The sequence below is a fragment of the Emydura macquarii genome, unplaced genomic scaffold (assembly GCF_026122565.2).
Source record: "Emydura macquarii macquarii isolate MOO-44397 ecotype Brisbane River unplaced genomic scaffold, CSIRO-AGI_Emac_v2 contig_3487, whole genome shotgun sequence".
In the NCBI taxonomy this organism is placed as follows: domain Eukaryota; kingdom Metazoa; phylum Chordata; order Testudines; family Chelidae; genus Emydura; species Emydura macquarii.
Window position 1 is genome coordinate 886,158 of NW_027133624.1, and position 21,910 is coordinate 908,067.

Consider the following 21,910-nt stretch of genomic DNA (forward strand, 5'->3'; position numbering starts at 1 on the left):
TAAACCATGTACAGTGAGATATAAGCTAAATCTAAAAAGGCAGAAATTATTATCCAAAATAGAGTAGTAGATTCCAAGGCCAGAAGGAACCATTGTGACCATCTACTCCAACCTCCTGTGTAACACAGGCCAAAGACCTTCTCCAAAATAATTCCTAGAGCAGTTATTTTTAGAAAAACATCCTATCTCAATTTATAATTGCCAGTGATGGAGAATCCATCACAACCTTGGGTAAGTTTCTCCAAAGGTTAATTATGCTCACTGTTAAAAGATGTACACCTTATTACAAGTCTGAGGATATGTCTACATTGGTGGTGGCACTGTCCGTGCCGCTGTATCGATTCTGTGGGATCGATTCAGCGACAGTGGAGACCTGTTCAGTCGATCCAGAAGTCAACAGCATTAATCCACCACGGCAAAAAGAGTAACACGGTGTTGACCAGAGAACATTTCCAGTCAGCGCAGCATAGTGGGGACACATCAATAAGTAGAAGTTAGGAAGTCAACGGGAGATATGCAAGCTAACCTATGTAGCTTGTATATCTCCCGTTGACTGTTGCCAAATTTCACCGGCAGTGTAAACCAAGCCAGAATTTGTCTGGCTTCTATGTCCAGCTATTGTATCATGTTATAACTTTAGAGGTATCTATAAGTACTTACACTGGAAGCAAATTACAGATGAGTCCAGAAGTTCTTTTGTGGCCTGTGCTATTCAGGACGTCAGAATGGATGATCTCAGTGGCCCCTTCTGGCCTGAGAAGTTATGAATTGTAATGTAAGAGACAAGGTGGGTGATGTAATATTTTTTATGGCCCAAAATCTGTTGGTGGAAGGAACAAGCTTTTAAGGTTCACAGAGCTCTTCTTCATATACTGCCTCACCCACCTTGTTTCTCTCACATCTGGGACCAACATGGGTACCACAACACTGCAAACAACAATGAATTTTAATGCTAGTTAGATACTTAGGTGTTTTTGAAAATCACACTAGGCATCTCTCTCCATCTTTTGGCACATAAATACCTGAAAAAACCCTGCCCAATTGCCCAACTCCACTTGGTGCCTTTGAAAGTCTTCCTCTTAAGTCATTTGTCTGTGATTTTCAAATGAGACCAAGGGCTTTAGGTGCCCAAATGTCATTGTCATTTAACTCCCCTAATCTCCATAACAAATGGAAGCCAAGGAACCAGATTTTTAAAGATATTTAAAAAACTGGCACTAACAGACAATCCAAAGGCCATATAGGGAATCAGGATGGAGCCAGGAAAAGATTCCAAATGTTTTTTTGATCTCCCAGTGGTGGGTGGTTTGCAAGAAGAAGGCATTTCAAAGGTGTCCCTGTGAAGTCCAGCTTCTGCAGAAAGGAAATTCTGACATTTCAAAATTTAATCACGGTGAAACCAAACAATTTCGAAATTTTGAAAAAAAAATCTTTTCAGGTCAATCAAAATTTTCCCTTTTGAAACAGTGGACAGGATTTGTTCTTATTCAGACATTTTTTTGAAAATTTAACTTTGTATTCTGTATCAAAGAAAATAAATGTTGGGTGCTACAATTGAAACATTCCATTCTGATAAGATACATTTCAACCTAGCAAAATACATTTTTTCCCCAAAAAGTAATGTCATCAAAATCATTATGTTTGAAATTTCTACCAAGGTTGCCTTTAGATGTAGCAGAACATTTCCTTAGATGTGCAGAACTTTCCCAGGGGCTTTGGGTGTCTCCTTAGCATGCACCAGCAACAAGCAGCGTATACCCTAAAGCAGATAACACTGGAACATGAATGGGAAGAAGCCGTTGACTAGGGAGATCCGGCAATTGCAGGGTTGGTGGTTTAGTGTGAGCTGCAACTTTTTACAAACTCCAGCCACCATTACAACCCAGCTCCACCCAGAGTTTCTGACATTGGGGTCCTATACCTCCTCTGGAAGTAGCCCAGGGTGGAGTTATGGGTGAAGAAGAGAAATTAAATCTTGATGCAAGGGAGAGCTGGGGAAGGGGCCAAAGAGGATGCTGAACTAATCAGGTGGACAGCTGAGGAGGCCTGATTTTTTGACAGGCTGGAAGGTGAGTGAGGTGGTTGTCAGGGAGGTGATAAATAGACATTACTAATGGGCTGGCTGTTTGCTTCTTATACATTGTCTACAAGAACAACCAAATTGCCCCTTCAGAGCTTAGTCAGCACCAAGCAGTTCAAACCCCAAAGCAGTTGCTCATTTGAACACCTCTGTCCTTCTCTGTTTGTACCTGTGGAGAATCTGATGATTGCAGGTTTGGTAGCTTGGTTGGGAGTGAGATTTCTTGGGGGCCCCTTGTTCCATTGCAATCCTGCCCCACCTGGGAATGTCACCCCTTGTGATCTCAAAGCTCTGTTGGGAGTTGGCCCGGCTGGAGTTGCGCTAGGTACTGAGGATGTTTCAGATTGATGCAAGAAAGAGCCATAGAGTGGGACCAAAGAGGCCATTGATGGGATCAGGTTGACAGGTGAAAAAGATACTGCTGATGTTTGAATATTGGACAACTGGCAGGGGCAGACTGTAGGTGTTAGGGGCCCAGAGAGCAGGTAACTACATAACCGTAACAGTTTGCTTGATTGTTTCTAATAAAAGGAACATCAGAAGTGGCCATGCTTTCATTTGGAAGAGGTAGGTCATTATATTCCTGGGGGCACAGGGCATCATTCACAGCCTTTGCTAACCTCCACCCGTACACAGTGCTGCCAGGCCAGATGACAGACTGTCCTTTAATGATGGGACTTTCCAAAGCATGTAAAATGCAATGGAACCTGAGTACCTGTTTCTGTGGTTTCCTTAAAAATCATAACTTCAGTCCTTCAAGATGCTGATGAATAGCTTCAGCACCAATGGTAGGATTTTTTAAAGGAGTCCACTGAATTCCAGTACAAATTGGGTGTCTAAATCCCTTAGGCTCCTTTGAAAATCAGATCCTAGATCTATAGGGTGGGGACCCAAATGGAATGCACCTCTAACTGGCATGTGTATTTATCTGTACAGGATTTGGGTATTTTTCACATCAGCACTGGAGCTTATGGAAAAGTATTTTCAGTGGGGTTTAGACAATAAACCAAAACCAAGACCGATTTTTTTTCTGTTTTTGAAAACTGGCTCTGATCAAACTTTTCAGTGCTTGGTCAAACGTATGAGGGGAAAAATTGCTCATTTTCAAAATTAAAAATAAATAGAGTTCTCTGTGTCTCACAAGAGGTCAGACTAAATGACCCCAAGGGTCCCTTCTGACCTTGAAATCTACCAATAGAATATTTTTTCACTAAAATGTGCCCTTCCAGTTTTTCTTCTAAGAACGAATTCTTCTTTAACCAAAATGCCAATTCAGTTGAAGAGCCATTTTTCATGAAATAAATAAATACATAAATATTTTGAGCAGCCCTTGTCACACCCAGGTAACTCAGACCAGAAGCCAGGTGTCATGGAAATGTGAGTTGTAAACATTACACTTCTCCATCTACTGAGGTGGGGCCTGATGTTCTAGGACCCCAGGTACAAACAGATTCAGCAGCCAGGTGTCTGAGCCTGCACTGACTGTTGCATCTCTGCTCCCAAGAGGCTTTGGGCACTGGGAACATGAGTCTTTTCTCTCTGTCTCCAAGGGCTCACAGGATAGATGGTCATACCATGTTCTCTTTCCCCCCAGGTACTCTTTGCACTTGTGCCTGTTGTCAATGTATCCTCCTTCTCCTGGAGCTTCTGGTTCAAGCTTCATCTGGGAAAGACAGCAAGGAAATCTTCAGGGAGCTGAAGGAAATCCTGAAAGGCAGGTGGAACTAGATTTAACTCCTGTCCCTGGGTCTAATCATTTAAGATGGGATTTTCAAATGGGTCTAAAATCTACTTCCTTGAGCGCCTTAGGAAATCCTGGCTATCTGGTAAATGAATCGCTGCGTGCTTGTTTCCATGACAACATCTCTGTATCTGCCAATATTGTCACAACCCCTAAGGCTGTTGCGATACAGGCAGGCTGAGGTTTCCAAAAGGGCCTCAGGGAGTTAGGACCCCAAATCCTATTGCTTTTCAATGGGAGCTGGGCACCTGAACTGCCTTTGAATATTCCCATACCCCTGAACACCTCTAATGAGCTTTCCATCGCTTGTCACAAACTGAACCTCACTTCACCCATTATTTAAGCAGGCGAGAGCAGTAAGAAGGCCTTCCAGAAGTGCTGTGAAATGAGTGAGACCTGGGGTTCGAAGACCTTGGAAGAAAGAATGAGGGCGTGCGCTGAACTTTTTGAAATGGAATTTGGAGAAATGCAGAGTAATCCACAGTCACTGGCCATGACAGGCAAGTAAATAGTTTTGCATCTTCTTTGAAAAGTTTTTTTTTTTAATGTAGTTGTTTTTCATTGATTTATTATTGTATCTGCAAAAACAAAAAGAGGTCTGGCACCCTAGACATTCCTAACAAATATACTATAATATACGGTGACTCATACACCGCCAACTGCTTTGCAATGATGAGCTTTGCAGAAATTCCCGGAATAGTCGAGCTATGGACACAACTGGGTGCTAAACCTGAGAGACTCTCTGAAAGGACGCTGATAAATTCAAAAAGTTCAGAAACGAGCGACAAGAATGACCTGAGGCCTGGAAAAACTCAGCCTCTTAATGACTGATGAAGGAATTTTAATTAATTTAGCTTAACAAAGAGAAGGCAGGAGATGACTTGATCACAGTCCATAAGCACCTACCAGGTAGGAGATTTCTCAGAGCAGATTGCTCTTCCTTTAGCAGATCATGTCAGAGCCAGCTCCAATGGCTGGAAGCTGAAGTTAGACAAATTCAGGCTAGAGGTATAATGAGAATTTTTAACAGAGGAGAAATTAACCACTGGAAAATGTCCCTAGGCGTGTGACAGAATCTCCACCAGCAAGAGTCTTTAAATATAAATTTGATGTCACTTTTGTAAAGGTGTTTTCTAGTTCAGCCAGAAGTTATGGGATTAATGAGTCATAGAATATTAGAAGATTAGGGTTGGAGAGGACCTCATGAGATTATCTAGTCCAACCCCCAGCTCAGAGCAGGAATTACTGTGTGAAATTCACTGCCCATGTTATGCAGTGAGTCACACTAGACATGACAGTTTCTGGCATTTAAAAAAATGATTCGATGAATCTTTCCAAACATCTCCCTCTTTACAATGAGAAGTACCTGACACGCCACATCTCCTGTTGCCATTACATAGCTGTCTCTCTCTCCCTATAATTTTCTGCAGCTGTGAAAATGTAATCAATAAAATATTTAAAAATGCTTATAAAGAAACATTGATATTATCCACTGAGATTATGAAAATTATATATATATATATATATTTAATAACAATAATACCTAGCTGTGATGTAGCACTTATCATCAGAAGAGCGCAATGCACATTACAAAGGAGGTCACTCTCATTATCCCTGTTTAACAGCAGGAAAAGTAGAGGCACGGGATGGTGAAATGACACGCCCAATGCCAGAGCTGGGTACAGGACTTAAAGCTCTTGAATCCCACCCTAGTGCTCTCCCCATTAGACAACACTGCCTGCTGAGGTCATTGTCTTATGGGGGAAATTTCATCTAGGGCTGCAGATAGGCACAAAATGGCATTTTCAAACATCTCTATGCATGTGAAGTGCCCAATCCCTATCATATTCTATAGGAGTTTGGAATTGCCTGTGCACTATTGAAAATCCCATTAGGCAGCCACCTGCATCTATAGGTGCCTAAATACTTTCAAAACCCTTCCCGTGTGTCTTAGTTTTCAAATAAGAACATAAGAAGTGCCCTAAGAAGATAGATCGATGGTTCATCTAGCTCACTATCCTGTCTCTGACAGGCTGGTACCAGACTCATAGACCTTAAAGACAGAAGGGACCAATATGATCATCCAGGCCACAGAACATCACCCACCCACTCCTGTAATAGATCCCTGACCTATGACTGAGTTATTCAAGTCCTCAAATCATGGTTAAAGACTTCAAGGTACAGAGAATCCACCACCAAGTGACCCCGTGCCCCATGCCACAGAGGAAGGCAAAAAATCCCCAGAGACTGCTAATCTGCCCTGGGGGAAAATTCCTTCCTGACCCTAAATATGGAGATCAGCTAAACCATGATCATGTTGGCAAGACTCATCAGCCAGACACCCAAGAAAGAATTTTCTGTAGTAATTCAGAACAGACCCCATCTAACATCCCATCACAGGCTATTGGCATATTTACTGCTAATAGTCAAAGATCAGTCAATTGCCAAATTAGGCTGTCCCATCAGACCATCCCCTCCATAAATTTATCAAGCTCAGTCTTGACACCACCTAGGTTTCTTGCCCCGACTGTTCCCCTTGCAAGGCTGTTCCACAACTTCACTCCTCTCATGGTTAGAAACTTTCCTCTAATGTCAAGTCTAAACTTCCTGATGGGCAGTTTATATCCGTTTGTTCTTGTGTCCACATTGGCACTGAACTTAAATAATTCCTCTCCCTGCCTGGTATCTATCCCTCTGACGTATTCAAGAGAGTAATCCTCTTCCTTCAACCCCGGCCAAAGAGCTCATATCAGTAATCATATCTCACCTCAACCTTCTTTTGGTTAGGCTAAACAAGCCAAGCTCTTTGAATCTCCTCTCATAAGACAGGTTTTCTGTGCCTCGGATCATCCTAGTAGCTCTTCTCAATTTGAATTCATCTTTCTTAAACCTGGGGGACCAGAACTCCATGCACAGTATTCTAGATGAGGTCTCAACAGCACCTTGTATAATGGTACTAACACCTCCCTATCTCTACTGGAAATACCTTGCCTGATGCATCCTAAAACTGCATTAGCTTTTTTCACCGCTACATCACATTGGTGGCTCCAGTGATCAAAATACATGCCCAGGTCCTTCTCTTCCTCTCTCACTTCCCACCGATCTCTCTGCAGCTTATAGCGAAACTTCTTTTTATTAGTCCCTAAATGCATGACCTTGCATTTTCCACTATTAAATGTCATCCTATTTCTATTTCTCCAGTTTACAAGGTCATTCAGATCTTCTTGTATGATATCCTGATCCTTCTCTGTATTGACAATACCTCCCAAATTTGTGTCATCTGCAAACCTTTTTAGCATATTCCTACTTTTTGTGCCAAGGTCAGTAATAAAAAGATTAAATAAGATTGGCCCCAAGACCAATCCCTGAGGAACTCCACTAGTAACCTCCCTCCAGCCTGACAGTTCACCTTTCAGTATGAACCGTTGTAGTCTCCCCTTTAACCAGTTCCTTATCCAACTTACAATTTTCATATTAATCCCCATCATTTCCAATTTAACTAATAATTCCCCGCGTGGAACTGTATCAAATGCCTTACTGAAATCTAGGTAAATTAGACCCACTGCATTCCCTTTGTCTACAAAATCTGTTATCTTCTCAAAAACGAAAATCAGGATGATCTGGCACCATCTACCTTTTGTAAAGCCATGTTGTATTTTATCCCAATCACCGTTAACCTTGATGTCCTTTACTTTCTCCTTCAACATTTTTTCCAAGACCTTGCATACTACTAAGGTCAAACTGACAAGACTGTAGTTACCTGCATCACTTTTTTTCCCTTTCTTATAAATAGGAACTATGTTAGCAATTCTCCAGACATACGGTAAAAATCCCGAGTTTACAGTCCTTGCTAATGGGCTTGCAATTTCACGTGCTAGTTCCTTTAATATTCTTGGAAAGAGATTATCCAGGCCCCCCAAATTAGTCCCATTAAACTGTTCAAGTTTTACTTCTACTTCAGATGTAGTAATTTCTACCTCCAGACCCTCATTCCCACTAGGCATCCTACCACTATCCCCGAGATCTTCATTAGCCTCATTAAAAACAGAGGCAAAGTATTTGTTTAGATATTGGGCCATGCCTAGATTTTTCTTAAATGCCACCCCGTTCTCAGTGCTTAGCGATCCTACTTCTTCTTCCTTTGTTTTCTTCCTGTTTATATGTCTATAGAACCTTTTAATATTGGTTTTAATTCCCTGTGCAAGCTCCAACTATACTTAGCTTTTGGCATTTCTCACTTTATCTCTACATCTCCTGACCTCCAAGAAGTAGCTTTTCTTGCTGATCCCTCCCATCTTCCACTCCTTGTAGGCTTTCTGCATTTTCTTAATTATCTGTCTGAGATGCTTGCTCATCAAGCTTGGTCTTCAACCCTTGCCTATGAATTTTTTCCCTTTCCTTGGGATGCAAGCTTCAGATAACTCCTGCTACTTTCACTTGAAGTAATTCCAAGCCTCTTCTGCCTTTAGATCCATGAGTTCTTCAGTCCAGTCCACTTCCCCAACTAATTCCCTTATTTTTTTTAAAGTTAGCCCTTTTGAAATCAAAGACCTTAGCCACAGGTCTGTTTTTGTTTTTCCTTGCATTTAGTCTCAACTGAATTAACTCACGGTCGCTGGAACCAAAATTGTCCCCTACAACCTGTTCTTCTATGAGGTCCTCACTACTCACCAATACCAAATCTAAAATGGCATCCCATCTCGTAGGTTCAGTAACTATTTGGTGAAGGAATCCATCAGCGATCACATCCAAGAAAATCTGGGCCCTGTTATTATTACCAGCACTTATCCTCCAGTCTATATCTGGGAATGTAAAGTCTCCCATAATCACACAGTTTCCAGCAGTATTTACTTCATTGAAACATTAAGGAGGTGTCGATCCATGTACAAATCGGATCCTGGTGGTCTGTAGCACACCCAAAGCACTATACGAGGGGAAGCTCTAACAGTTTTCTTCCCCAATGTGATTTTCGCCCAGACAGACCCTGTTTTAGCTATTCCATCACTTCAGATTTCCTTATAGTTTACCTCATCATTCATATACAATGTTTCTCCACCACCTTTGCCTTTATTTCTGTCTATCCTAAACAGTACATAACCATCAATACATGTACATCAGTTGTGACTACTATTCCACCATGTTTCTATTATCCCTATAATATCTGGTTTCTCTTCCTCCACCAGTAGCTCTAGTTTCTCCATTTTGTTACCCAAACTTCTCTCATTGGTGTACACGTTCTTAATTTTTGCTGTCTGGCTTCACTCACATCCCTTACCCTATTTGGCACAGTCATTCTACCATCAGTATCACCTTGTAGACTGGTATCTACACTACCCTTCCTCTTATTGTCCATTCTCCTACACACTGCTGTGTCCTTTCTTAGTTCATTTTCTTTCTCTCCCGGGGGAGTGTACAGAAAAGGACAGTTTTGCACAGATCTACCTCTGACTTACCCTCCTGGCTTCTGGCAATCAGAGGTTTGTGGTTGCCCCAAGCATGCGTTACCTCCCTGGTTATCTTAGCTAATAGCCATTTGACCTGTCCTCTGTGAACTTATTTAGATCTTTTTTAACCCACTTGTTCTTTTGGCTGTTACAACATCTCACAGCAATGAGTCCCACAGCTTAATTGTGCATTGTGTGAAAAAAGAATTTCATTTGTCTTCTATTAAACTGGCTGCCGGTTAATTTCATCGGGTGAATCACAATAGCCAGACACACATACCCTCAGTCAAAGAAGCGTAAGGTATCTCTGCTGTATTTTTGGAGTCGCTTCTCCCAACCAGACAACACTGCCTTTGTCTTATCCAAGCTGAGGGACATATTTTCACAGATATACATTGTGGGCTTTAGCGGAGTTATTCTGAATTACACCAGCTGAGTATCTGGCCCTGCATCTCCACCAGCTAGTTGATGTCCATGTCCTGGTCTTTGAGGAAGTTGAGTGCTCTGGGTAGGTCAGATGAAATGGAGATATAAAGCTGGGTGTCAGACACTGCACCTGCCCTCCCATAGGCCTTATATGCACGGTAGACATTAAGCGTGACAAGATGGAATCCCATAGAACTCCTCAGGTAGATGAGAAAGCATAAACTTTCATACTGATATTTTGACTCCGAGGGGCATCAAAAACCCTTCATGAGGTCCAGTATCATAGATTCATAGGTTCCCAGGCCAGAAGAGACCATTGTGGTAATCTTATCTGACCTCCTGTACAACCAAGGCCATAGTACTTTCCAAAATAATTTGGATAGCAGATCTTTTAGAAAAACATCCAAACCTAACTTAAACATTTCCAGTGATGGAAAATCGAGCACAATCCTTGGTAAATTATTCCAATGGTTAATTCCTCTCACAGGTAAAAGGTACACCTTACCCCTTTGCATAGCACATGAATTAGGAGTCATCCAATGCCATTCATAGGCAGCATTTTTAAAACCAATACAAGTAAATACTTCTTCACACAATGCACAGTCAACCTGTGGAACCCTTTGCCAAGGGATGATGTGAAGGCTAAAAGTGTAACTGGGTTAAAAAAAATGCATCAGTTCCTGGAGGATAGGTCCCTTAATGGCTATTAGCCAAGCTCGTCAGGGATGCAACCCAATGCTCTAGATATCCCTAAACATCTGACTGGTAGAAGCTGGGACTGGATGACAGGAGATCACTTGATAAATTGCCAGTTCAGTTCATTCTTTCCGAAGCACCTGAAATTGGCTGCTGTCGGAAGATAGGATACTGGGCTTGATGGATACTGGGCTGGATGGAGCTTTGGATCAACAAATACCCATCTCTGCCCGTGCTCACACCTACTAACAACTGAGAAGAAAGAAGAAGATGTTTCCTCTAGTTATTGGCTTTTACTTACTTTCAGCTTTGATTTTTGTTCTTATTTTTCTTGCTTAACTGGAATTTCAGCAAGTCCATGTACAACGTTGTGGAAAATCTTTATCTGCATCTGCCATTGGAGATGGGGGAGCACCAATAACTTCCTGTACAAATGTGGTAAGCAAAATGCATTTGAATGGCACTTTCCAAATCTGTGTGTACTTCCGGGGTGTGAATTGCTCTGTTTTTCAAAGTTCTGTTTTGACAGTCAATAGATTAACCAGTAAGCAATGAGAAAAGGGCGGCTGTGTTGTAAAATGAGCTGCAGGGGACACCAGAGAGTGAGAACATAAAACCAGCCATATTGGGTCAGACCAATAACCTTCATGGGCTGGGGAAGGGGCGGCTATACTGTATAATGGGCACCAGGGGCAGCAGAGGGCGGGATGAGATGGCTATATTATAGCCTGCGAAGAGCTTTAAAGATAGTGGCATGAAAATTATGACCAATTCTATATCTAGTAACCTACATACTTATTGCGGCCACATTGCAATATTACCTGAATGCCTCATGACAGCTGAGAATTTCCTGCAAGACAGAGAAATCTTATTACTCCTGTTGAACTGATGGAGAACGTAGGAACAAAAATGAGAAATGACTTTCTCAAAGTCCCAGAGGAAGGGTGTTGAGGACTATGAAAATTATCACTGCCCTGTGAATTTTCTTGTGCACAAGAAAGAATAAAAGGGGCAGAAAATAGGAAATTTCTGTTTTTTGTTCCAGCAAAGTTTTCTGAATATTTTTTAATTTGCATTATCCACACACCGCTGATTGAAAGCTGGTGTGGAAACATATTTCACAAGATTTTATTAGAATTTATTATCTTTAAGGCAAGAGGTATTCTCTAGAGCAGGTCAACATTTGTCAAATGGTGCTTTGATTGTGAGTGGAAAATGGCTATTTTGTAAAATTAACTTTTTCATGGAAAAATGTATCAAAACATTCTGGGAAATTACTGGGTTGCAGTCAGTGTTATTGTTCTTCATGAAAACTAGAAAATGCTTCAGCTTCCATCTCTGTGGAATGAAAACAATTTCAGAATTTCAAAATTTTTGGGGGGAGGAGGACTTTTTTTCAGGTTTTGACCAGCTCTATTTGCCTTTTTGAATGTTCATGGGAAGTAAATAAAAGGGACGTCAAAATCAACTGAAGGGAATGTAGGGCTTTTCTTTGGACAGATGATTGTCAATGTCTTATTGCTGTGTTTGCCCCACTGTATTACATGCTCTGTTTTAGTATGAGGCTGAATTTGCAATGAGTCAGAACTTCTCAATAAGGCAGCCGGGATTCTCCTAAAATGGAGAAATACTGAATGATCCTTCAAATATGTGTTTATGGTTGATGCCCATGTGCTACTCAGCCTGTTTAGAGGCTAATATCTCAAAATTAGACCTGAGGGCATGGAGCCTAAGGACAAGGCTTTTGTTCATAAAGATACTGATAGCCACCTGGGGTTAATGGGAGTTGGACACCTAGGCCCAGATTGTTAATGTATTAGATGTTCCTGTGATCAGCATTACAACACCTAACTGATTTAGAACAATGGAGTGTCAATGGAGTGTCAATGGCTCCTAAATCTCTTAGGCACTGAGCACAGCAGCGCCTAACTATCTTTAAAAATCTGGGTCCTGGGAATTTTTGAAAATGCTGCTGGGCATTTCTCGGTATCATTAGACACTTACCATCACCTGTGGTAATTACAAAACACCCAAGCAGATTAGGCACCTAACTCCCATTATTTTCAAAAGGAATTAGGTGCATGCCATGGACCAGGCCATGGGTGGTCAAGTCCAATGGTTAGAGCAGGAGTTAGGCCTAGTTGTTAGATCAGCCGTCAGTAACCAGAAATTGGCACTGAGGGTCAGAAGCGGAGTCAGAGGTGGCACTGAGGGTCAGAAGCGGAGTCAGAGGTCAGGGGCCAGAGCCGAGGGTCAGGGGCGGAAGTAGTGGCCAGGAATGAGAGCCGGTTACCTGGAGCACGGCAAGGCAGATACAAGGCTGGAGACAGGGCAGGAGCAGGAGCTATCTCAGCCATGGGTAAATGCTTTGAGCCGCCATCACCCTGCCGCTGGACATAGGAGCAGGTTTGCAGATCCCTGCAGCCAGTCGGGCTGTTGGGATAATCAGGCGGATTAGCTGGGACCCAGCTGTACTCGTTAGACAGCTGGGGGATTAAGCAGGGCTAGATGCAGGTCCGTATTCCTGACAGTGTCTAACCTGCTTCGATACCTTAGCAAATCCCACTCGGAATTTATCTGCCAGCTTAGGCGCCTTTGAAAATGCATATGGAATTTCAGTGGGATTTGGACACCTATCTCATGGTGACCCTTTGGAAAAATCAGAGCCTCAAACAACACTTGGATACATTTTCACAGGTGACTCCAAATTCACTGACTTGGCCAAGGACCAAGTCATCCACCTGATCGATGCCGGCCTTGCCATCAACTCTGCCTACCCCCTCGTTCTGCGCCCAGAAAGGAAAGTGAAACTGATCCTCTCTTTTGACTTCAGCAGCGGGAACCCTTTTGAGGTAACTACTGTTATTTATTGTGATGTTTCCCAAAGCCCCAGGGAGGATCCAGAATCAAGTTCCCAAAACTCCAGTCAGGTTCAAGCAGTGCATAAATACGCAGGACTTGACCCATGACCCGATGATGTTACACTGTTGTTAGCAGCAGTAAATTGGATTACCTCAAGATGCTACATGATCACAATTCGATGTGTGTGGTGGTGTAGGCTCCACTTGGAATATCTCCATTATTATCTGAATGTTCACTTGGGTTCGGAGTAAGGGAGTGTGACCAACCACGGGTCTAGTCAAGAGAATACGTGACTTCTCTTAATTTCTGAATTTAGTTCCTTAAAGCTCTGTTTTTTTCTGTTTAAAAAGGGCAACTTCTTACTCCAAATGTGTGCCCTTATGTGTATCACAAGGCAATATGATGCCTTCAATGTTAATCAATAGATTTGGCCACATTTATTTCTGTTAATACCTACGGAACCAAGAGTGCCCCCACAGGAGGAGATGGGGTCAGTGGAAATGTGAACTAAGTTCCAATAAGTCAGTTACAACTCTGCAGGCTCACTAACCTCACATATCGCTCATGCTCCAGATGTGATATTGTCTCCCTTTCGCGGCCCCAGCTACTACAACAATTTGCTATTTTGTTTATACCAAAAGCAAGTTTTCCTATGGATTTAGTGCAGTTTGGTTGTTCTGTGGTCCATGGAATCCTGAGGCGCCACAGATTATTTCTAAGATTTCCAAAGAGGTCTGCACCTCCACTCAAAAATTTGTAGGGGTCTTCAAATAAAAAGAGGTGAATATTTTCTTTAAAAGTACAAACACTTGCGTTTTTGGAGTGGGAAGTGCGGATTCAATTCCTGCTTATTACCTTCGGCTGAGGTTTTCAAAGCCACCTAAGAGATTAATTTAATTGGATACCCACATCTTTTAGCAGGTTTTATGAATCTCAGCCATAGTATATGAATGTGGCTGTAATTTGTTACTCAAAGATTCTGGCTAGAGAAATATGGCAACAGCCTCGTGTCTGGTTTCCATTGGGGGACATCTATTAGTCAGTTCCTTAGAGGCTTCTTGGAAAGTTTGTATACCTTAGGCTAGGTGTATTTTTAACTGTCTAGACTGGAAACATGAATGGTGTCATATTTTATTACTGGAGATGGCAATTTATTTATTTATTTATAGATATTAAAATCACTTTTCCCTCCTTCCCAGACCATCAAGAAAACTGCCACATATTGTGAGGAAAATAAGATCCCATTTCCCAAGATAGATCCAGCAAAGCTGACGGAAAAAGATAACCCCTCTGACTGCTACATCTTCAAAGGAAAGGACGTGCCCACTGTCATGCATTTCCCGCTCTTCAACAAGAAAAATTGTCCTGGTAATTTAATTTTAAACCACTCTTTTAAAACTCTGTGGGTAAGATTTACAAAGAGAGTTAGGCACCTCATTGCCATTTTTGCCACCTAAATGTCAGATTAAGGCCTCCCTGAGATTCACAAAACCCCCAGGCAGATGCCACCAGACTCTGTAGCTTCCTAAACTTGCTCAGCACCTAAGTTTTTTCAGTCAAGTTCTCTCAATGCCTGTATTTCCGTCTCTGGGCATGTGCACTGCTGCTCCATCCGAGGCATCCAGATGTGCTTTGTTCAACATCTTCATTAATGATCTGGAGGATGGGGTTCATTGCACGCTCAACAAGTTTGCAGATGAGTGGTAGATACCCTGGAAAGTAAGGATAGGATAGGATAGGATAGAGTGACCTAGAGAAATTAGAGGGTTGGGCCAAAAGAAATCCCATGAGGTTCAACAAAGACAAGTGTAGAGTCCTTCACTTCGGATGGAAGAATCCCATGCACAGCTACAGACAGGGGACTGACGGGCTAGGTAACAGTTCTGCAGAAAAGGACCTGGGGGTAACAGTGGATAAGAAGCTGGATATGAGTCAGCAGTGTGCCCTGGTTCCCAAGAAGGCTAATAGCATATTGGGCTGCATTAGTAGGAGCATTGCCAGCAGATCACGGGAAGTGATTACCCCCCCCTCTATTCGGCATTGGTGAGTCTGCATTTGGAGTATTGTATCCAGTTTTGGGCCCCCCACTACAAAAAGGATGTGGACAAGTTGGGAGAGAGTCCAGCAGAGGGCGACAAAAATGATTAGGGGGCTGGAGCACATGACTTATTAGGAGAGGCTGAGGGAACTAGGTTTGTTTAGTTTGCAAAAAAGATGAATGAAGGAGGATTTGATAGCAGCCTTTAACTACCTGCTTTGTCTCTCACAGCTTGTTGCCAGGACAGTCCCAGGGACCTAACACTAACTGCAGGGGACAGTCCCAGGGGCCTAACACTATTTCAGGTCTCTCCACTCCCTAACCCAGAGAGACGTCCTCCTTGTAGGCCCCTTCTCCTCCAAAACTCCCACCTTCATGAAGATCACCCAGCTCCCTCCCCAGCTGGGACTCCTCTTCATTTAAGTCTGGCTCTCCCTCCAGGTGCAGTCTGGTAACAAAAGGCCCCCATTGATTCTTTCGGGGCCTGTGTGGGCTACATTGCCCATCACACCAGTGTTTAGTGATAGATTAGATAGATAGATAGATAGATAGGCTCCTTAAAAAGCATGAGATGGATTTGAAATAACAATTTTTTAAAGAAAACAATACATGTTTGGTCATTTGTGTTTGTTTTCTGGTTTCTGAGCCTTTACAGTGCATTAAGGTGACTTTTCCAAGATTTTCTCTTAAACTTAAGGACTGGAAATTTCCTTTTCAAAATATAAATCAAAGCTGAGATCCTCACCTAATCTCTTGTCTCCAGGAGCTGAAGCTTTAAGGAACAAAACATGAAATATTGTGAGTCACAGTAAGACTGAGGGGGGACCTGATAACAGTCCTGAAATATGTTAAGGGCTGCTGTAAAGAGGTTGGTGATACATTGTTCTCCATGTCCACTGAAGGTAGGACAAGAGGTAATGGGCTTAATTTACAGCAAGGGAGATTTAGCTTAGCTATTAGGAAAACATTTCTAAAACTCTAAGAGTTGTTAAGCTCTGGAATAGGCTTCCAAGGGAAGTAGTGGAATTCCCATCAGAAAATTTTAAGAACAGCTTGGACAAACACCTGTCAGTGTTGGTCTAGGTTCACTAGATCCTCCCTCATTACACAAAATTGGAGTTGCTGACCTCTCGAGGTCCCTTCCAGCCCAGAATTTCTGTGACTCTGTGAAAACCTCAGCACTTGACCATGTTGTTCTCCTGCCTCTTTAGCAATGCCTGTATTCTATGCTTCTGGGAGCAGTAAAAGTGTAAAACGAGTACCACTATTTTCCTCTCTTTGGCACTTACCCACCCCTTTTCTTCCTAGGTGAAATAGAAGACTTCAGAAATAGGTTTTCCACTTTTAGTTGGTCCTACCCAGATGATGATGTCAAAGAACTCCTCAGGAGAGCGAAGATGAACGTATCCAACAACAAGGAGGTGATTCTGGAGGAGATCCAGCAGATTGTGTCCTCCTCCACCAAGGAGTTTTAAAACCACATCACTGTTTCGCTTGTGTTCTGGAAGGGCAGAAAATCTGTGCATGGCCCTGAATGGCACATTTGCCACGATCCTGTATACTGTGACCACTGAGAATTTAAATTCATGAGGGAGGGGTTAGTTTCCTTGGGTTAGATTCGCAAAGGGATTTAGGCACCTCTCTGCCACCTTTGGTGCCTAAGGCCGAGATTTAGGTACCACTGGGATTCACAAAACACTTGCCCAGCTGCCGTGGAAACCTGTAGCACCTAAACTGCCTCAGCACCTACATTTTTGCAGTCTTTGGGAGTCTTTGTTTCTGCCTTGGAGCACATACAATGCAGCCTCCATCTCACTGTCCAGATGCCTAAGCCCCAAAGTGAATCCGACCCGGGAAAGACAGGCCTTCCTCTGCCTACTCACCTGTGGGGCATGAGAAGAGAGATGATCTCTCTCATAACTGTTAGCCCAGTAGTTAGCGTACTCACCTGGGCTGGAGGAGACCCTAGGTGAAATCCCCTCACTGCCTGAGGGGGAGAAGGGATTGGAAGAGGGATCTGCTACCACTGTGGTGAGTGCCCGAACCACTGGGCAGTGGGACAGTCTGATGGCGGGGGGGCTTCAATCCCCCCATTGAAACTCTTCCACTGCAGATTAAATAATTACAGAGAAATTTGGCCAGAAAAAGAGAGACCAAGTGTGAGAAGCATGAGAAGCCTGATGGCTGCAGCCCTGACCTGTGAGTTCAAAGACGCAGGTTCTAGTCCCCCAGTGGCACAGCAGTGGGGGCCGCAGGTGAGCTGTACAGAGGGATACCTTTCTTCCCCTGGTTCATGCCCTGCTGGCTGGATGCCTAGAGGAAGATCCTTCTGGAATGTGGCTATGCAAGTGCCCTTTGCCTAACACTTCTAGGGTGTGTTTGTGCTTCTGCAATACTAGCCTTGTTCTTGCCAAGTTCACTGAACTTGCGAGCAGGCAACTGCTTTGTAACAGGGCCTGACTTTTGCTCATAGCCTAACTCTTGCTAACTTTGCTTTATATCAGCAGGGCTTGACTTTAGTTTGGGCCTTACACCAGGTCCCATGCTTCAGGCTCTCCCTTTCTGCTACATTGACTGCAATAAGATGCCTGGAGGGTTCAGCGACAGATGATTGGGGATTTGGTGAATCCTAGTAGGGCCTAATATGGGGCTGCAGTTGCCTAACGTGGCAGGTAGGAGCCAAGTCCCTTTGTGAATGTCACCCTGGCTGCGGGATGATTAATTTGGTAAAATGTCCATAGATAGATAGAGAGATTCTTATACAATAGGTTATGATGATAGAGGGAATGATAGTTTCATATACAATAGATTATGATGATAGATTGTTAGATTCATATAAAATAGATTATGATGATAATGAGAATAGATTGATTCATATAAATTGGTTATGATGATAGATTGAAAGATAGATTCTTATATAATAGGTTTGATGATAGGTCAATAATCAGTAGATTCATATAAAATAGGTTATGATGATGATGATGAAAATAGATAGATAGATAGATAGATAGAATTTGTAAGACACACATGCAAAAATGTTTCTTTCTCAGCGATCACATGGCACAACTCAAACACAGAAATATACAGTGTGCAGAGCCATAAAAAGCTGTCTGGCAAACAAACGTCTCCACAAGATTTCTCTGTGGGGTTTCCTACTTTACAAAGGGAAAGGAAGTAAACAAGGAAAGTTTTGCCCAGCTGTGAGCCATGTTACAATCTTATGTACACCCCTGGTAAATGTGGAGTAATTTGTCGAAGGTGATGTTGTCACTCCACATTTACACTGAAGTTAGAATCTGGCTTGTTGGTGAGCTTTTATTTCTTGTTAATTTCCAAATCTTTTTTTTTTTTTTTGTGTTGTGTGTGAGACAATAACACTTTACAACCTTCTTTCCTTTTGTGTGATGAATATTAAATCAATAAACTATAATGCCTCATCATTTTTCACCCTGTGTGCCTCCATGCTAGAAATAGTCACACTTTGTTCCCTCCTGGTCTGACTGTTCCACAGTAAGTGAGAGCACAAAGGACTAAATTCACTACGTGTGCTCCGCCGAGATGGAGGGTTCATGGTTTGAGATCTCGGTGGTGAGAAAAGAGCAGTCCAAGGAGGAAGTGCCCCACACAGTTAGTTTATTTAATCAACACTCACGCTGCTAGAGGCATAGATCAGTCTAAATGGCTATTACAGCTCTCAGGCAGTTAGAGGTACAAGTCCGGCACTTACCACAATCAGGAAGAGGGAGCCCATTTTCTTCCAGTAAGCGAGTTGCCCCACGGATTGGCCCTGCTTCACGCAGCATCGTCTGTGCACACTAGGGTCCTGTGGAGAACTCCAAGGCACGGCAGCACTTGGGGGTCCTAATATACCTCTTCCCCCTACTCCTAGCAATAAACTCATTGGTTACTTCATAATTCACTGAGAGATTGGTTGCTGGCACCTGTTTTTCCTTGCATTATTGGTGCGCTTTTGTCACCCAATCAGCTATAAGCTGTGGTTACTTGTTTTTGTCTTTAGCTGCTCTATTTCAAGTTCATATCTAGCTCATGGTGCGGTTAGCATATTTTTGCTATATCTCAAGTTCATATCTAAGCCATCAGGCCTAGGCTTGTCACTATGCTATGATATCACGTCACAAAATTCTTCCACATCCTACACTATGTCTACATTTAAAATGCTACAGCAGCACAGCTGCAGCGCTTCAGTGTAGACGCTCGCTACAGCGGCAGGAGGGGTTCTTTAGGTTATCCACCTCCCGAGGGGCAGTAGCTAGGTCGGTGGAAGAATTCTTCCATTGACTTAGCACTGTCTACACCAAGGGATATTTTCAGGATTTGAAGTCAGGACACTAGATGAGGAGGGCTCTGAGTTACTACAGAGAATTCAGAGAAGTGGTCTCTGACTTAGTGAGAGAGTGCTTCTGGCCAGCCACTCATGGGATTATGCAATAGAATGACCCCAGCAAACACCCCCCGTCTCAGATGCAACCCTAGGAACAGCCATCTTACGCAGTTCAGTGCTGCCCACTGGACTCTGCAAGCCCATGTATGTCCATCAATTTATCAAAGAAATTGATATGTGCCAGCTCTGTCACTTTAAATGAGGTCTCTACACACACATCCACACCACATCCACTGCTTTAGATAAAACAAACAATTACGTTTATTAAGTACAGAAAGATTTTAATTAATTATAACCCAGAAGAATATAAATCAGATATAATCAAAAGTAAATAAAAGGCAAATCACTTAATAAAAGGCTTAACACTTCAGGAGCCTTAAAGTCTTAGATGGTTCTCACCACCGGCTGGTTGGTCAGCCCCCAACCAGGTTCTCCCCCATCCCATGGACAGTCTTGATGTTGTGTTGTAGATGGATTGGAAGAAAGAGCTCCAGAGACCAAAATATCTTCTCCCACTGGGGTCTGGTCATGGGCAATGTCTGGCATGGTTTCCCCCACTTCAGTGAAATGTGCATCACCTTATCAGATGCTTAGGCCAGTCCATTGTTCCTGAAAGAGCTGGGTTGTTTTATGCATGCCTTAGTGAGGTGTAAACTACCTTCTCTGCCTTTAGTGTTCACCTGGAGCTGTCTCAAGCCATGCGTGGCACATATTTGGAATACTGCAACAAACACACTGCTATAACAATAACGTTCAGTATGTGATGAGCATTTCAAAAACACCTTACACGGCATACTTTGCCTCAAGCAATACACAGTTGCACCATAAGGGTGAACATGAATGATACACCATCACACCTATAAGGTTGTACATGGGATGCAGGATGTCACCTGCTTAAACTAATAAGCTGAGACTTAGGCAATAGAAATTCCAATGGGAATTGCTTGAGGCCAGGAAAAGTAAAGCTTTGAAGTTAAAGCATTGGGTTTGGATTTGTCTTTTTCCTACCGTATAACAGACGGATGAACAGTCTTCCCTTTTGGTATATGGCCTGATACCAACTCTCAGAGACTAAAAGTTACTGGGTTACGGAACCCTGGGTAACATAACCACAGAGCCAGGGTGCTAGGACTGTGTCTGGACAGCAAAAAACCTGGCCGAGTGCCATTGTCACTGAACTGTGTCTGTGATCTTTCTTTAGGAGTAACATTGAAGTCTGCTGAACTAACATGCTGCACTGGCTACTAATAAAATTGCAGATTCAAGGACAGAAGCAATGAGCAGCCTAAACAGTGCTACTGAGGCAACAACATTCCCGCCTCCAGTACTTAACCACACTGGGTCATACTTCAGGGTCTGCTAAATTGGCTATCTGCGCAGAGCTGGGAAAACACATGGCAAGAACATACACATGCAAGCCAACGGACAGCAAGCTGTGTCGTGGCCCCCAGTCTGTGAAGGGGAAAAAAATATGCATGAAATCAAATGTGATCCAAGTGGGAAAGTTGCAAGTGAATATTTCATATAATTTCTTTTCATTTGGGACCCCACCAAAGAAAGGGCCATAAAATACAGATGAAAATATTAGGTGAAAGAACAGTGCATCAGGCAAAATCATAAGCCATAGTTCTGTGGGACTAAGAATATTTATCCCCTTTCTACATCACCATTAACAAAGTTGCACTACAGCTGGCCAGCAGGTCCAAGGTTTACACAGGGGTGTTTCATGGAATCAATCATTCTCCTGTGCCCACGACACCAGAGATGAAAAGGAAGTGTAGCTAACCATGGGAACACTTTACCAAGGGGTGTGGTGGATTCTCCATCGTTTGAAGTCTTAAAATGAAGACTGGACATTTCTTCTGAGAAGATACAACTAGAAGTGATACGCTTAATGCAGGAATCATAGCATGAAAAACTCTGGCCTGTGTTGTGCATAGGGTTGGCAGAATTTATTTTTCTAAATAATTGTGATCAATAATATCAATGCTTATTTTTAAGCATTTTTTTTGTTAGATTTTTATTGATTTAAATTTTCAAAGTTGTGTGAAATTATAGGGGGAAGTATTTAATGACAATAGACCTTGATGTTAAAAAAGCTAAAGTTTTATAAACCATTAAAACACAAACTGTCAACATCCCTTGTGAAAATATACAATAAATATCCTTCAGTCAAGAAATCATATCTTTTTTGCTATCATTTGCTTGTAAAAAGCCTAAT

At 42.6% G+C, this 21,910-nt stretch overlaps 1 protein-coding gene across 1 annotated transcript in view; it reads left to right on the forward strand.

The window, feature by feature from the left end:
- The window catches only part of LOC137144882 (cytosolic phospholipase A2 gamma-like), a 51,022-nt gene extending 34,143 nt beyond the window's left edge, over nucleotides 1-16,879 (forward strand). Inside the window, exons 9-14 of the mRNA XM_067535368.1 lie at nucleotides 3,631-3,794; nucleotides 4,169-4,294; nucleotides 10,739-10,825; nucleotides 13,085-13,239; nucleotides 14,449-14,617; nucleotides 16,596-16,879. Of these exons, the coding sequence (XP_067391469.1) occupies nucleotides 3,631-3,794; nucleotides 4,169-4,294; nucleotides 10,739-10,825; nucleotides 13,085-13,239; nucleotides 14,449-14,617; nucleotides 16,596-16,762 (868 nt within the window). The 3' untranslated portion in view covers nucleotides 16,763-16,879. The remainder of the gene's footprint in view (nucleotides 1-3,630; nucleotides 3,795-4,168; nucleotides 4,295-10,738; nucleotides 10,826-13,084; nucleotides 13,240-14,448; nucleotides 14,618-16,595) is intronic.
- The last annotated feature ends 5,031 nt before the right edge of the window (nucleotides 16,880-21,910 follow it).